The 17,221-nt window shown below is 46.7% G+C and overlaps 1 protein-coding gene across 1 annotated transcript in view; it reads right to left on the bottom strand.

Annotated features, from left to right (window-relative positions):
* Window positions 1-17,221, bottom strand: part of MUC16 (mucin 16, cell surface associated) — a 138,395-nt gene that overhangs the window by 46,976 nt on the left and 74,198 nt on the right. Inside the window, 29 exon segments of the mRNA XM_017880037.1 lie at window positions 24-91; window positions 297-421; window positions 1,558-1,623; window positions 1,883-1,918; window positions 2,247-2,419; window positions 3,031-3,098; window positions 3,328-3,452; window positions 4,447-4,512; window positions 4,766-4,801; window positions 5,140-5,312; window positions 5,920-5,987; window positions 6,199-6,323; window positions 7,412-7,477; window positions 7,737-7,772; window positions 8,100-8,272; window positions 8,874-8,941; window positions 9,129-9,253; window positions 10,233-10,298; window positions 10,559-10,594; window positions 10,912-11,084; window positions 11,699-11,766; window positions 11,999-12,123; window positions 13,393-13,458; window positions 13,715-13,750; window positions 14,079-14,251; window positions 15,174-15,241; window positions 15,495-15,619; window positions 16,564-16,629; window positions 16,884-16,919. Coding sequence (XP_017735526.1) covers window positions 24-91; window positions 297-421; window positions 1,558-1,623; window positions 1,883-1,918; window positions 2,247-2,419; window positions 3,031-3,098; window positions 3,328-3,452; window positions 4,447-4,512; window positions 4,766-4,801; window positions 5,140-5,312; window positions 5,920-5,987; window positions 6,199-6,323; window positions 7,412-7,477; window positions 7,737-7,772; window positions 8,100-8,272; window positions 8,874-8,941; window positions 9,129-9,253; window positions 10,233-10,298; window positions 10,559-10,594; window positions 10,912-11,084; window positions 11,699-11,766; window positions 11,999-12,123; window positions 13,393-13,458; window positions 13,715-13,750; window positions 14,079-14,251; window positions 15,174-15,241; window positions 15,495-15,619; window positions 16,564-16,629; window positions 16,884-16,919 — 2,635 coding nt within the window.

Below are 17,221 nucleotides of genomic sequence, written 5' to 3'. Positions count from 1 at the left end.
GGCTAGCTCTTCTAAAGTCTCACCTGAGCAAGGTCAGTCTGCAACCAGAGTACAGAGCGCCAACACTGGTGTTCTTGAACAAGAGCCTAAGCTGTGGAAGAGGGAGAGGGAAGTGACTAGGAGGGCTGGGGACATAGTGGTGGGGCACAAGTGTAGTGGATGCAGCTGGCACCAGTGGGCAGGGCTTATGTCTATGGGGAAGGTGGATGAGATTTTCTTCCATGGCCCTGGCATGGGTAATGTTGTTGGGACCAGGTAAGGTGGGTGGGGCAGAGTAAGGTGGGCAGGGGTCTTACCAGACCCTGAAGGACCCTCTCCGTGGTGTTGAACTTCCTGGAGCCAGGGCGACCCATGTCCTCCTCGTACTGCAGGTTATTGATGGTAAAATTGAGGGTGAATGGCAGCAGAAGAGGGCCAGTGCCTGTAGTAAAAGATGGGAAACAAACACTATTGCGTTTGTATTTTTAATCAGTGGCATATAGTTAAAATAAGTCTATTGAAAACTCCTCAAGGTTCTTGACTTTTGCAATAGACTTGAAGAGTGCAATAAATTTATTTTTAATCATACGCAACAGAATTTAAAATGAATGACAAAATAAAAGCTTTCTGTGCCCTTCTTGATATAAATTATTTTTTAAAAAGCATATTAAATAATACTTGTTAGACTCTAAGTCCAGCTTTTGGTGCACACTCAGTGTTGAAAAATATCAGATATTACCTGTTACCCTTGTCATCACCATTATCATCATCATAATCATGATCATCATCATCATCATTATTGTCAGCATCAGCACCACCACTATCACCACCATGATAATCCCCATCAACACCACCAAAAACATCATTATCACCATTGTCATTTCATCATTACCATCATAATCACCATCACTGTCATCATCTGAATAATCATCATCATCACGATCATTGTCATCATAATCACCATCGTCATCATTATTGTCATCCTCAGTAACACCACCATCACCAATGTCATAATCTACATCAACACCACCACAAACATCATCATCACCATAATCACATCATTACCATTATAACCAGCAACATTACTGTCATCATCCAAACAGCCATCATCATCTTTACCATCATCACCATTGTTATCATCATCACCACTCCAGCATCATCACCACAATCAATACAACTGTCATCATCTCATTGTTATTATAATTATTGCCAACATCCCCATAATTATTGTCAATTGTAATCCCCACCACCACCACCGCCACCATCATTCTTCCCATGATCACCCCCACCATAATTATCATTATCCTTACCATCATCACCACCACCACTGCAGTCACCATCACCGCCACCCCCATCAACATCATCACAATAATATAAGCTCACTGAGGGCAGTGTTTTTTCTTTTTTTGTTCCCTGATGTATATCCAGGTCCTGATACAGAGGCAGTGCTCAACGAACTTGATTGGTTGACCTACGGTTACTAGATTTACTATGAATTTCCATCTTTAGTTGAGTGAATAATGACAGAGATGTTTACACTCATCAACCATGCTCTAAATATCATTGACTGGTATTTACCTGTGGGGCCAGGGAGGGATGATGGAGTCTCAGAGGTTTCCAGCTGTACTGTGAAAGTCCCAGGAGCTGAGGAGAAGCCCCCATCAGTGAAAGGAGCAAGCGCTCTCATGGAAGTAATGCCAGCAGGAGGGACTATTCATGGAGATTTTTGCCTGTAGGACTTCAGCTGGGATTCTGGTTAGCTGGGGCAGTGGGGATGGGGAATAATTTTTGCCCTCTATGTTTCTTCCCATATGGAAAGGACATAAGGGCTTATGAATAGGGGTCAGCTCCTGCTACGTTTGGTGTAGGATTGGGGCCACTGGAACATCAGTAGAATACTCACTGCTGGTGGCAGGCACAGAGCTCCGCTGGGTGAAACCTGCATAGAGAGGGAGGGAGGAATGTGAATAAGAGTCAAACGGGAGGTAGGGAATCAAACAAAAGTCAGGGCTACCCTGGTGGAATGAAAGGTGTTTCATGGAACAGGGACATTTGGAGATTCTCTGTCAGAATCTGAGTATCAGGGAAGAAGGTACAAGGATGAAATCAGTTCAAGATAAAGAAGAAATCATGAAATTCTGACATCAATCACCACATACAGACATGTCCTAGTCTTCAGTGTCCAGGCAGGGCATGTGACCTCAAGTCAGAGAGTAGAGGCTGCCCAGCCAGGAGAAAGAGACTCTAACCACATCACAGCTGCTTACCATTGACATAGAGACTATCCCTGTCCAGGGTGTAGGAGCCCAGCTCAGTGATGCTGTGGGTCAGCTGGCTCAGCTCCCAGTATAGACGCTCTCTGTCTAGCCCAGGGATTTTGGGGTCAGGGCGGTGGGTGCAGATGGCATCCACTCTGGTGGCTGCTCCATCCTTCTCAGGCCTAGGGAGAGGTGGTGAGGGGAATGGCAATAAATGAATTGCCTAAGGAGAGATCCTGAGATGGCAGAGTGAAGGACAAAAAGGACAGAGGAAGTAAAAGTCTATTACAGAGATGGGATGCAATAATTAGATTCGCTGAGTGCACTGGCCGGCCTGGGACTATGAGTATAGTTGTGGATGTAATAGTTATCCCAAAATGGCAGGGTGGATCCTGCATTCTTAAAGCCTGGAAACAGGAGAGCTCAGATTTGAGATAGGTGAAGAGCTGGAATTGGGGATGAAAGCAAGTGGTTGAGGCATGTTTGTCTTGAGAGAAATCCTGGCTACAGAATTTAACACCTAAAGTCTATGGAGGTGGGGGGAAAACAGGGAATTTGGAGGGGGGGCCAGGGTAGAAGTCCAGTCCTGTTGATGGACTCTGGAATTTCTCCATCTGTTTGGAAGTGGGGCGGGGCACTGCTAATACCAGGAGACAGGTTAGTCCTGGAGCTACTGTTTCCTGAATTCCATCTTTGATACGAATAATCACAAAGAGGACAGGAAAAAAGAAGTCCAAACTCATTAAGACTAGGAACAATTGGGGCAGCCAGGCAGGAAATTCTAAGGTCTCACCTGAGCAAGGTTAGTCTGCAGCCAGAATACAGAGGGCCAACACCCGTGCTCTTGAACAAGTGCTTGAGCTGTGGAGGAGGGAGAGGGAGGTGAGTGGCAGGGCTGAGGAGGTAGGGGCAGGGCAGAAGTGAGGTGGGTGGGGCTGGCTCTAGTTGGTAGAGCTGACATCAGTAGGTTGGATGGGGCTTTTATCTCTTGGGGTGAGGGGAGGTGGGTGAGATTTTCTGTGGCCATATAGATACATAGGTGGGACAAGGTAAGGTGGGTAGGGCAGAGTGAGATAGGTAGGGCTCTCACCAGACCCTGCAGAACCCTCTCCGTGGTGTTGAACTTCCTGGAGCCAGAGTGACCCATGTTCTCCTCATACTGTAGGTTAGTGATGGTGAAGTTGAGTGTGAATGGCACCAGGAGAGGGCTGGTGGCTATAGTGAAGGTGGGAAATAAACACTATGTTCAAAAGTAGAGAACATTTAAGAGTTTGCAATAGACTTATTTCTAAACATACGCAACAGGATATAAAGTGAGTGATAAAACATAATGTTTTCATGCTTCCTTTGACTATTATGATAGATGTTTTTGATAGAGCACATTAAATAATTGTAGTGAGATGCTGAGCATAGGTCTTGGTGCATATTCAGTGTTCCATAGTGTCAGATACTATCTAGTGCCATTGTTAACACCAACTTCATTTTCAACATCACCATGATTGTCTCCATGAGTATTACTGTCATCATCATCACCATTAGCACCCACCCCGCCACTACCACCACCATCATCATCATCATCATCATTACCACCACAACCATCATCATCCTAATCATCACCTCCATCACCATTTTCATCATCACCATCATCATTGTCAGTATCACCATGCTTGTCACCATCAGTAGTATTATTGTCATCATCACCACCACCAGCATCATCTATCCTCATCATCCATCGCCAGCAGTGCTACATCATCGCCATCTTCATTAACATCAGTGTCAAAATATCACCATCATTTTTGTCAATCACCACCACCTAATTATTCTGTCTCATACATAATTATTATCATCATAACACTACCCCCACCATTGGTCATCGTAATTAGCATCATCATCACCATCATCTATATCATGATCATTATCATCATCATCATCATCATCACCATCACCACCATCATCATCACCATCACTTACATCATCATCATCATCACCACAGGAATATAAGCTATCTTAAGCAGAGATTGCTATCTATTTCTGTGTTCCCTGCTGTATCTTCAGGGCCTGGCACAGAGTAGGTGCTCAATAAAGTTTACAGGTTAACTCCTCATCACTAGATTTACTATGACTTTTATCTTTATTTGAGTGCATAATGGCAGAAATGTTTATATTCATCAGGAATGCTCTAACGGAGGTGCCATTGGCTGATACTTACCTGTAGTTTCAGGGAGGGAAGACAGGATCCCAGAGGTTCCCAGGTTCACTGTGGAGGTCCCAGGAGCTAAGGAGAAGCCCTCATCAGTGAAAATAGCAAGCATTCTCATGGCAGAAATGCCAGCAGGTAGGACTAGTATGAGGCTTGCTGCAGGTGAGTCTTGAATTGTGTTTCTCTTTGGGCACAGGGGAGAAGGAATAACTTGTGCTCTCCCAGCACCTTCTCTCATGAAGAGGACATAAGTGTGTATGAAGAGGGCTCAGCTCCTGCCCTGCTTGGAGTAGAATTGGGGGTACTGGAACATCAGCTGAATACTCACTCTTGGTGGTTGGTATGGAGCTCCAATGAGTGAAACCTGCAGAGAGAGGGAAGGAGAATAGTGGGTAAGGGTTAAGGAGAGGTGGGGGGATGAAATAGGAATCAGGGCTACCCTGGTGGAATAGAAGGGGTTTCATGGAACAGGAGCCATTAAAGGTTCTCTATCAGCACATTCACTTCAGGGACCAGGGTCTGGAGGATGAACACAGTACAAGATGCAGAAAAAAAAAAATGAAGTTCTAACATCAATCATCACATGCAGACAACATGGCAGAGATTTCAACGTCCAGACAGGAAGTGTGACCTCAAGCCAGAAAGGAGGGGCTGGCTGCCCAGCAAGAAGGAAGAGAATCCAACCACATCAAAGCTGCTCACCATTGACATAGAGACTGTTTCTGTCCAGGGTGTAGGGGCCCAGCTCAGTGATGCCATGGGTCAACTGGCTCAGCTCCCAGTACAGCTGCTCTCTGTCCAGCCCAGGGCTTTGAGGGTCAGGGAGGTGGGTACAGATGGCATCCACTCTGGTGGCTGCTTTGTCCTTCTCTGGCCTGAGGAGGTTAAGTGGGCAGAGGGGGTGACAATGAAAGGATTGCCCAGAAAGGGGTTCTGAGATTCCTGAGGGAAGGACAGGGAGGGGACAGAGGAAATGAGAAGCCTGGGAGAGAGGTGAGAAGCCACAATTAATTTCTCTAAATGCACCAACTCCCAGCCAGCCCTGGATTGGGAGCAGAGTCACGGACACAAGAATGTTTATGAAATTGCAAGGTGAAACTTCCAGTTTGACAGCACGAAGACAGAAGAGCTCAGACTTGAGACAAGTGAAGAGCTAGAATCAGAGATAAAAGCAAGTGGAAAACCCACCTTCCTCTTAAGGGAGACCTTGGGAACAGAATTTTAAAAATTAAGGGAAGGGATATGGGGGAATGGAAGGTATTAAGAAAGATGAGTGGAGTAAGAACCCAATCTTGATGATGGGCTCTGCGGAATCTGTCACTGGAGTGGGGAAGTGCTAGGATCAGGAGACACATTCTTTCTTGAAGCTACTGCCAACTGAATCCCACTTCTGCTGAGGACGCTCACAGGGAGGGCAAGAAGGATGCTGCTGGGGCCTGGGAACACTTGGGTAAGCCCTGATTGGCTATTCTAAGGTCTCACCTGAGCAAAGTCAGTCTGCAGCTGGAGTACAGAGGGCCAATACTGGTATTCCTGAACAAGGGCCCGAGCTGTGGAGGAGGGAGAGGGAGGTGATTGGGAGGGCCGATGAGGAGGGGCAGGGCAGAAATGAGACAGGTGGGGCTGACACCAGTGGGTACGGCTTGTGATTTGGGGTCGAAGGTGATTCACATGGGATCTTCTTGTATATCCCTGGCATGGGTGATGTAGGTAGAATCTGGTAAGGTGGGCCAGGCAGAGTTAGATAGGTTGGACTCTCACCAGACCCTGTAGGACCCTCTCTGTGGTGTTGAACTTCCTGGAGCCAGGGTGTTGCATGGCCTCCTCATACTGCAAGTTGGTGATGGTGAAGTTGAGGGTGAATGGCAGCAGGAGAGGGCCAGGCACTGTAGTGGGGGTGAGAAACAAACACTATGTTCAGAAGTAGAGAAATTATGGATTTGCACTAAAATTATTTTTAAATATACACAGCATTAAACGGGATGGACAAAATGAAGATTTTTGATCCCTCCCTTAACTATAACGATAGAATTTAAAAAGACACATACTATATGATATCAGTTGGATGCTGAGCCTAGCTTTCATTGTGTGTTCATTGCTCAGTAATGTCATGTTATCCCTTACCTTTGTTACCACCATCATAGTCACCATCATTGTCACCTACAGCATCATTATTGTCATTATCATTGCCACCACCACCACCGTAATAACCTCCATAATCACCACCAGCACAACCATCACCACCACCATCATCATCATCACCATCATTACTGCCATCATCACTGCTACCACCATCACCATGATAATCCCCATTGTCATCATCATCACCACCATCATTACTGCCATCATCACTGCCACCACCATCACCATGATAATCCCCATTGTCATCATCATTGTCACCCACACCATAATTGTCATCGTCACTTGCCCACCAACACCACCACCATAATAATTCTCCCATTCATCACCACCAGCACCAGAAACCCACCACCATCATCACCACCATCACTGTCACCCAACACCATCCTTTGTTGTCAGCCACCACTGCCATGACAACCACCATGATCTTCTACATTTACGACCACCAAACACTATCATTTATCACATTTCAACATAATCATCATCATCATAACCCCCCCCATTGTCATCATCCTCACCACCTTCATCATCATTATCATCATTGCTACTATAAGCATCACCATCATCATCAAAACTGCCACCGCTATCATCATCACCACCTGCCACAGTCATCATCACAAGAATATAAGCTCACTGATGGCAGAAATTTTTATCTGTTTTGTATACCTGCTGTATCCCCAGGGTCTGGCACAGAGGAGGTGATCAATCACATTTGTAGGTTGACTCATCATCACTAGATTTACTAGGATTTTTACCTTTATTTGAGTAAATAATGGCAGACATGTTTCTGCTCATCAGTCATGCTCTAACAGAGATGCCACTGACTGGTGCTCACCTGTGTGGCCAGGGAGGGAGGCTGGAGTCCCAGAGGTTTCCAAGTGCACTGCAGAGGTCCCAGGAACTGAGAAGAAGCCCTCATTACTGAAAGCAGCAAACCCTCTCATGGTGGAAATGCCAGCAGGTAAAACTATTATGGGCCCTGCTGCATTTGAGGTTTGAGCTGAGCCTTTCTATGGAGCTAGGGCACAGGGGAAAGGGAATAGACTGTGCCCTTGAAGTCTTTTCCCTCATGAAGAGGACATAAAGGGATAAGAGGTAATGCCAGCTCCTGCCCTGCTTGGTGTAGGACTGGGGGGACTGGAACATAGTAAAATACTCACTACTGGTGGTTGGCACAGAGCTCTGATGGGTGAAGCCTGCAGAGAGAGGGAGGGAGGAGAGTGGGTAAGGGTAAAGGAGAGGTCAGACCAAATAGGGGTCAGGGTTACCCTAGTGCAATGAGGAAAGTTTCATGAAGCATGGTCATTGAGAATCTTCATTAGCACCCTCACATGGGGGAAGAAGGCCTTGAGGGTAAAATCCGTGCAAGATGAAGATGAAACCGTGAAGTTGAAACCTCAATCATCACATATAGAGTACATCATCAAACCCTCAATGGTCAGACAGGGCATGTGACCCCAGGACAGACAGTAGGGTCTACCCAGCTAGGAGGAAGAGCCTCCAGTCACATCATGGCTGCTCACCATTGACATAGAGACTGTCTCTGTCCAGGGTGTAGGGGCCCAGCTCTGTGATGCTGTTGGTCAGCTGGCTCAGCTCCCAGTATAGCCGCTCTCTGTCCAGTCCAGGGCTGGTGGGATCAAAGCGGTGGGTGCAGATGGCGTCCACTCCAGTGGCTGTCCCATCCTTCTCAGGTCTGGGGAGAGCAAGAGTGGGGAATGGCAATTAATGGATTGCCTAGGGAGGGGTCTTGAGCTTGCTGGGTGAAGAACAGGAAGGGGTCAGAGGAATTGAGAAGCCTGGTGCAGATGTGAGAGAAGTCACACTTTGATTCTCTAAGTGCTGTGACTCCCTGCCAGCCTGGGATTGTGAGCAGAGTCATGGATGCAAGGATTTTTATGAAATCACAAGGTGCAACCTGCATTCTCACAGCAACGGGGAAAGAAGAGCTGAGTCCTGAGACAGGAGAAGAACAGGAATTAGGGGTGAAATCAAGTGGATGAGGCACGTTTGGAGAGAAATTCTGGGGACAGACTTCAACAACTGGAGGAAAGGGAGGTGGAGGGAATTTAGAGGGGTGATGAAGGTAAGGGCTCAATCCTGCTGATGGACTCTAAAGAATGTGTCAGTTGAGGTGGGAGGTGGTAGAATCAGGAGACAAATTGGTTCTGGAGCCAGTGCCTCCTGAATTCCATCTGTGCTGAGGCCATCCCACAGTAGGGCAGGAAGGAAGGTGACCAAACTTTTTGGACCTGGGAACAATTGGGGAAATCAGGCTGGAAATCCTAAGGTCTCACCTGAGCAAGGTCAGTCTGCAGCCAGAGTACAGAGGGCCGACACTGGTGCTCTTGAACAAGGGCTTGAGCTGTGGAGGAAGGGGAGGGAGGTGAGTGGGTGGGCTGAGGTGTAGGGACGGGGCAGACATGAGGTAGGAGGGGCTGGCATCACTAGGTGGGGCTTGCATCTCTGGGGCCAAGGAGTGGTGGGTGAGATCTTCCATGGCCCTGGCATGGGTGATATAAGCAGGACTGGTAAGGTGGTGGAGCTCTTACCAGACCCTGCAGAACCCTCTCCGTGGTGTTGAACTTTCTGGAGCCAGGGTGTTGCATATTTTCCTCATAATGCAGGTTGGTGATGGTAAAGTTGAGGATGAATGGTATCAGGAGAGGGCCAGGGGCTGTAAAGGGGTTGGGAAATAAACACGATGTTCAAAAGTAGAGAAATATATAACAGTTTGCAATAGACTTATTTTTAAACATATGCAGCAGCATTTCATGGGGATAAAAAATAAGATTTTCATGCCTCTCTTGACTACAATAATAGAAGTTTTTCGTAAATAAGCATATTATATAATTGTAATAAGATGGTGAACATAGTGCTTGGTGCATATTTAGTGTTCAGTAATGTCAGATGCTATTTTTTACCTCTGTTATTGCCATCTTCGTCATCGACATAACCATAGTTGTTGCCATGGCTCTCATCACTTTCATCACTATCAACATCAGCACCACCACTACCACCATCCTCATCACCATCATCACCACAGGATCATAATCAGCACCATCATAATATTATTATTACCAGGATAATCACCCACACAATCATCGTCATCATCATCATCATCTTCATTATCTTCATTGTCAACATCACAATCATCATTGGTAGTCATCATCACCACCATCATCATCACCACCACAATCACCTCAAACATCACCAGTATCACCACAATCATCCCAAACATCACCACCATCACATCATCATTCCTGTTATAATCAGCACCACTATTATCACCATCATCTTCATCACCATCTCCATAATCATCATCACCATCACCAGCATCATCAGCAGCATCACCATCTTTATAGTCATCTCCATGATATTATCATCATCTCCATCCCCACCACTATCATCATCACTGCCACCCTTATCATCCTCATCATCACAAGAATATAAGCTCTCTGAAGGAAGACATTTTTATCTCTTTTGTATTCCCTGCCACATTCCATGGTTCTGGCACAGAGTAAGTGCTCAGTAAAGTGTGTTGGTTGCATCAGCTACACTGGATTTGATTTGCTATGATGTTTCATCTTAATTTGCATGAAAATGACAGAGATGAAGACACTCACCATTGACTGGTATCATTGACTGGTGCTCACCTGTGTGGCTGGAGATGGAGGATGGAGTCCCAGAGGTTGCCAGGTGCACTGTGGAGGTCCCAGGAGCTGAGAAGAAGCTCTCATCAGTGAAATTAGCAAGTACCCCCATGGCAGAAATGCCAGCAGGTAAGACTATTATGAAACTTGATGCATATGGGGTTTGACTTAGATCAGTCTGTAGCTGGGGCAGAAGGGAGGATGAATCCCTTCCGCCTTCCCAACTCCTTCTCTTAAGAAGAGGAGCTATGGTTTTATAAGGAGAAGGGTCAGCTCCTGCTCTACTTTGTGTAGAATCAGGGGCATGAGATTATCAGTTGAATACTCACTACTGGTGGTGGGCACAGATTTCTGATGGGTGAAACCTACAGAGATAAAGAGATTAACCTGAGTAAGGTTAAGGTAGAGGTGGATAACCAAATAGGGGTCAGGGCTACCCTGGTGAAATGGAACCGGGGCTGCTGGAGGTTTTCTATCAGTACCCTCACATCAGGGAAGAAGACCCTGAGGGTAAACCCAGTTTTCAACATAAAGAAGAAACCATGATGTTCTGACGTCAACTATCAAATATAGACAACATGGTCAAGCTTTCAATGGCCAGGCAGTGGGTGTGACCTCAAGCCAGGGAGTAGAGATTGCCCATCAGAGAGGAAGAGCCTCCAACCACATCACAGCTGCTCACCATTGACACACAGACTGTCTCTGTCCAGGGTGTAGGGGCCCAGTTCAGTGATGCTGTGGGTCAGTTGGCTCAGCTCCCAGTAGAGCTGCTCTCTGTCCAGCCCAGGTCTTTTGGGATCAGGGTGGTAGAGGCAGACAGCGTCCACTCCAGTGGCTGCTCCATCCTTCTCGTTCCTGGGGAAAGGAGGTGGGGGGAATTACAATGAAAAGATTACCTAGGACAGGTCTTGCGATTGCTGATGGAAGGACAGCAAAGGAGAAGGGAAAATGAGAAACCTGGGAAAGAGGTGAGAAGCCTCACTTAGATTCTCTGAGTGCATGGACTCCCAGCTTGCTTGGGACCATGAACAGAGTCATGGATACAACAATTCTCCTAAAAGTGCAAGGGTGAAATTTGCATTCTCATGGCATGGGAAAAAAGAGCCCAGACTTGAGACTTCTGAAGACCTTGAAATGGGGATGAAAGCACATGGATGAGGCATGATTGTCTTGAGAGAAATTCTGGGGACAGAATTTAACACCTAAAGGAAAGGGAGAGAGAGGAAAAGGAGGGAATTCAGAGTGATGACCAGGGTAGGGGCTCAATCCTGATGATGGACCATGCAGATTCTCTCTGTTGAGGTGAGGTGTGGGGGTGTTACTATCAGGAAACACACCGGTCCTGAAGCCAGTGACTCCTGAATTCCACCTTTGGTGAGGATATCCCTAGGAAGTGTATAAAGGAAGATGTGCAAAGTCTTTTGGAGTGAGAATAGTTGGGATAGCCAGGCTGGCTATTCTAGCCTCACCTGAGGGAAGTCAGTCTGCAGCCAGAGTACAGAGGGCCAACACTGGAGTTCTTGAATATGGGACTAAGCTGTGGAGGAGGGAGAGAGAAGTGAGTAGGAGGGCTAAGGTCCCTGCGTGGGAGCAAAAGTGAGGTGGGTGGGGCAGGGCCCAGTGGGCATGGCTGGCCTCAGTGGGTGAGGCTTGCATCTCTGGGGATGAGGGCAAGGTGGGTGTGATCTTCTTCCATGGCCCTGGCACAGATGTTGTATGAGGGGCTGGGTATCTGGAGTGGGGGAGAGTGAAGAGGTCAGGGTACTAACCAGACCCTGCAGGACCCTCTCTGTGGTGTTGAACTTCCTGGAGCCAGGGCGATGCATGTCCTCCTCATACTGCAGGTTGGTGATGGTGAAGTTGAGGGTGAACGGCACCAGGAGAGGGCCAGCAGCTGTAGTGGGAGGGGGAAATAAACATTATGTTCAGAGTGGAGAAAATAGGAATTTGCAACAGACTTATCTTTAAACATGTGCAACATTTAAATTAGATGACTAAATATTTACCGTGCATTCCTTTCCTATAATGATAGAATTTATTTATTTATTTATTTGAGATGGAGTCTCACTCTGTCACTAGGCTGGAGTGCAGTGGCACCATCTTGGCTCACTGCAACCTCTGCCTCCCGGATTTAAGCAATTCTCCTACCTCAGCCTCCCAAGTAGCTGGGACTACAGGCATGCACCACCACGCCCGGCTAATTTTTGTATTTTTAGTAGAGATGGGGTTTTGCCATGTTGGCCAGGATGGTCTCGATCTCTTGACCTCGTGATCCACCCACCTCAGCCTTCCAAAATGCTGAGATTATAGACGTGAGCCACCGCACCTGGCCTGACATAATTTATTTTTTAAAGGATGCCTTATGATAATAGTTAGATGCCGAGCGTAGCTCTTGGTGCATATTCAGAGCTTAATATTGTCTGATGTTATCTGTTATCTTTTGTATTGCCATCATTATTGTTGCTATCATTGTCACCATCACCATCATTATTATCATCATCACCACCATGGTAATCCCAAACATGACCACCACAAATATCATCATCACCACAGACAACACATCACCATTATCATCATAACCCCACAACCATCACTGGCATCATCCTCATCACCATCATTGTCATTTTCATCAACATCACCAGTCTCATCATCACCATCTCAAACAGCACCCAAAAAAAAGAAAAAAGAAAAATAAATAAACAGCACCACCATCACCATCACCATCATCACACTCAACACATCATCATGAATATCGTAACTGTTACTGACATCCTCATGTCCATCATCATCATGGTCAGCACCACCACCACTATTATCACCAACAGCATCACTATCATCATCGCCATCATAATCATCATAAACAGCACCACTACCACCATCATCATCACACCCAACATATTATGATTAATATCATAACCACCACCACCATCATCATCGTCATCACATAAACAGAAGCTCAGTGAGGGCAGACATGTTTTTATTGGTTTTATTTTCCTTGTTGTATCCCTAGGGTCTGGTACACTGTAGGTGGCCAATTAATTTTTTGGTTCACTCACTATCACTAGACTTACTATGATTTTCTATCTTTATTTGAATGAAAATGGCACAGATGTTTACATTCATCAGGCATGCTCCAACAGAGATGCCATTGACTGGTACTTACTTGTGGGGCTGGGGACGGGGGATGGAGTCCCTGAGATTCCAAGGTCCACTGTGGAAGTCCAAGGAGCTGAGAAAAAGTACTCATCAGTGAAAGTAGGAAGCACTCTCATGACGGAAATGGCAAGAGGGGAGACTATGGGGTCTGCTGCCTGTGTGACTAGAGATGGGTCTTTCTTTGGAGCTGGGGCAGAGCAGAGCTTGAGTAACTGCTGTCCTCCTATCTCCTTTGCTGAAGAAGAGGACCTATGGGTTTATGAGGAGGGGTAGCTCCTGTTCTGCTTGGTGTAGAATCAGGGGCATGTGGACATGACTTGAATACTCACTGCTGGTGGTGGGCACAGAGCTCCAATAGGTGAAACCTGCATAGAGAAGGAGGCAGGAGAGTGCGTAAGGGTTAAGGAGACATTGGTGACCAAATAGGGGTCAAGGCTACCCTGGTGCAAAGGAATGAATTTCATGGTACAGGGGCATTTGAAGATTTCCTATCAGCATCCTCACATCAGGAAAGAATGCCCTGAGGGAATACATCCACGGTGATAAAGAAACTATGAAGTCCAGACTTTCGTCATCCCATGTAAAACACATGACAGAATTTTCAATTGCCAGGCAGGAAGTGTGACCTCTAGTTAGAGATTAGAGGCTGCTCAGCAAGAAGGAAGAGACTTCAACCACATCACAGCCACTCACCATTGACATAGAGACTGTTCCTGTCCAGGGTGTAGGGGCCCAGCTCTTTGATGCCATTGGTCATCTGGCTCAGCTCCCAGTACAGCTGCTCCCTGTCCAGTCCAGGGCTTTGAGGGGTAAGGCGGTGGGTACAGATGGCATCCACTCCAGTGTCTGCCCCATCATTCTCAGACCTGGGGAAGGTAGGTGGGGAGAATGACAATGAAAAGATTACCTAGGACGGGTCTTGAGATTGCTGAGAGAAGGATGGCAAGTAACCAGAGGAAATGAGAAACCTGGGAAAGAGGTGAGAAGCCACACTTAGATTCTCTGAGTGTGCAGACTACTGGCTTGTTGGGACTGTGAGCAGAGTCATGAACACAACAGTTTTGATAAAAGTGCAAGGTGAGGCTGGGCACGGTGGCTCACGCCTGTAATCCCAGCACTCTGGGAGGCCGAGGCGGGTGGATCACCTGAGGTCAAGAGTTCGAGACCAGCCTGACCAACATGGAGAAACCCTGTCTCTGCTAAAAATACAAAATTAGCTGGGTGTGGTGGCCCGTGCCTGTAATCCCAGCTACTCAGGAGGCTGAGGCAGGAGAATCGCTTGAACCTGAGAGACAGAGGTTGTGGTGAGCCGAGATCATGCGACTGCACTCCAGCCTGGGCAACAAGAGTAAAACTCTGTCTCAGTAAAAAAAAAAAAATATGCAAGGTGAATCCTGCATTCTCACGGCATGGGGACAGGAGAGCCCAGATTTGAGGTCAGTGAAGAGCTGGAAATGAGGATGAAAGCACGTGGCTGAGGCATGATTGTCTTGAGAGAAATCCTGGAGACAGAATTTAAGAACTAAATGAAAGAGAGGGGCAGGGAAAGGAGGAAATTCAGAGGGATGACCGGGATAGGGGCTCAATCCTGATGATGGACAATGCAGATTCTCTCTGTTGAAGTGGGGTGTGGGGGTGTTACTATCAGGAGACACACTGGTCCTGAAGCCAGTGACTCCTGAATCCCATCCTTGGTGAGGATATCCCTAGGAAGTGCAGCAAGGAAGCAGTGCAAAGTCTTTGGAGTGAGAATAATTGGGACAGCCAGGCTGGCTATTCTAGCCTCACCTGAGGGAGATCAGTCTGCAGCCAGAGTACAGAGGGCCGACACTGGAGTTCTTGAACAATGGACCAAGCTGTGGAAGAGGAAGAGAGAGGTGAGTAGGAGGGCTAAGGTTCCCGTGTGTGGGTGCAGAAATAAGGTGAGCAAGGCATGGCCCAGTGGGTGAGGCTGGCTTCAGTGGGCATGGCTGGCCTCGGTGGGTGAGTCTTGCATCTCTTGGGTCAAGGACGAAGTGGGTACATTCTTCTCCCATTACCCTGGCTTGGATGTTGTAGGAGGCACTGAGTATCTGGGTCAGGGCAGAGTGAGGAGGATGGGGCACTAACCAGACCCTGCAGGACCCTCTCTGTGCTGTTGAACTTCCTGGAGCCAGGGTGATGCATGTCCTCCCCATACTGCAGATTGGTGATGGTGAAGTTGAGGGTGAACGGCACCAGGAGAGGAACAGCTGCTGTAGTGGGAATTGAAAATAAATACTGTATTCAAAGTAGAGAAAATAGGAGTTTGCAATATACTTATCTTTAAATATAGGCAGCATTTCAATTGACTGACAAAATAAATACTTACCATGCCTCCCTTGTCTTCAATGACTGAATTTATTTTTTAAAGGATATTATATAAAATAGTAGTTAGATGCTGAGCATAGCTCTTGGTTCATATTCAGTGCTCAATATTGTCTGATGTTACCTGTTACCTTTATTATTGCCATTATCATCCTTGCTATCATTGTCACAATCACAATCATTATTATCACCACCACCATAATAGTCTCCACCATGACCACGACAAACATCATCATCACCACACTCAATACGTCACTATTATCATCATAACCCCATGACCATCTCTGGCATCATCCTCATCACCATCATTGTTATTGTCATCAACATCACCAGTTTTCGTCATCACCTATCATCAACAGCAACCACCAACACCACCATCCATCCTCACTAACATCATAACCGTCACTGGACATCATCCTCATGTCCATCATCATCATGGTCGGCAACATCAACCAACATTATTATCATCAGCATCACTATCATCATCATCATCATCATCATCATCATCATCATGAACAGCACCACTACCACCATCATCAACAGCATTACCATCATGATCATCATCATCGTCGTCTTCAACAACTAGCACCACCACCACTATCATCAACACATGAATAAAAAAGCTCACTGAGGGCAAAGACACTTTTATTGGTTTTGTTTTCCTTGCTGTATCCCTTAGGTGTGGTACACAGTAGGTGGCCAACAAATATTTTTGGTCCACTCACTATTACCAGATGTACTGTACTTTTCCATCTTTATTTGAGTGAAAATGGCAGAGATGTTCACACTCATCAGGCATGCTATAATAGAGATGTCATTGACTGGTACTTACCTGTGGGGCTGAGGAGGAAGGATGGAGTCCCTGAGGTTCCAAGGTCCACTGTGGAGGTCCCAGGAGCTGAGGAAAAGTCCTCATCAGTGAAAGCACAAAACACTCTCATGGCGGAAATGGCAAGACAGGGGACTACCATGAGGTCTGTTGCATGTGGGCTTCAGGTGGGTCTGTCTTTGGAGCTGAGGCACAGGGAAGCTTCAATAACTTCGGCCTTCCCACCTCCTTTGCTCATGAGGACTTATGGGTTTATGAGGAGGGCAGCTCCTGCTTTGCTTGGTGTAGGATCAGGGGCATGTGGACATGAGTTGAATACTCACTGCTGGTGGGGGCCACAGAGCTCCAATGGGTGAAACCTGCATAGAGAAGGAGGGAAGAAATTGTGTAAGGATTAAGGAAATGTGGGGGACACAATAGGGGTCATGGCTATCCTGGTGCCATGGGACAGGGACCATTAAAGATTTCCTATCAGCATCCTCATAACAAAGAAGAATGCCCTGAGGGAATGCAGTTCACAATGATGAAGAAACCATGAAGTCCAGAACTTAGTCACCCCATAGAGAGCACATAACAGAATTTTCAATGGTCAGATGAAGAGTGTGCCCGCAAGCCAGAGATTAGAGTCTGCCCAGCAGGGAGGAAGAGACTCCAACCACAC

Source organism: Rhinopithecus bieti, unplaced genomic scaffold (assembly GCF_001698545.2).
Source record: "Rhinopithecus bieti isolate Rb0 unplaced genomic scaffold, ASM169854v2 scaffold_10589, whole genome shotgun sequence".
Taxonomy (NCBI): domain Eukaryota; kingdom Metazoa; phylum Chordata; class Mammalia; order Primates; family Cercopithecidae; genus Rhinopithecus; species Rhinopithecus bieti.
The sequence above is the reverse complement of the archived record's forward strand: the minus strand, read 5'-3'. Positions and strand labels throughout refer to the sequence as shown.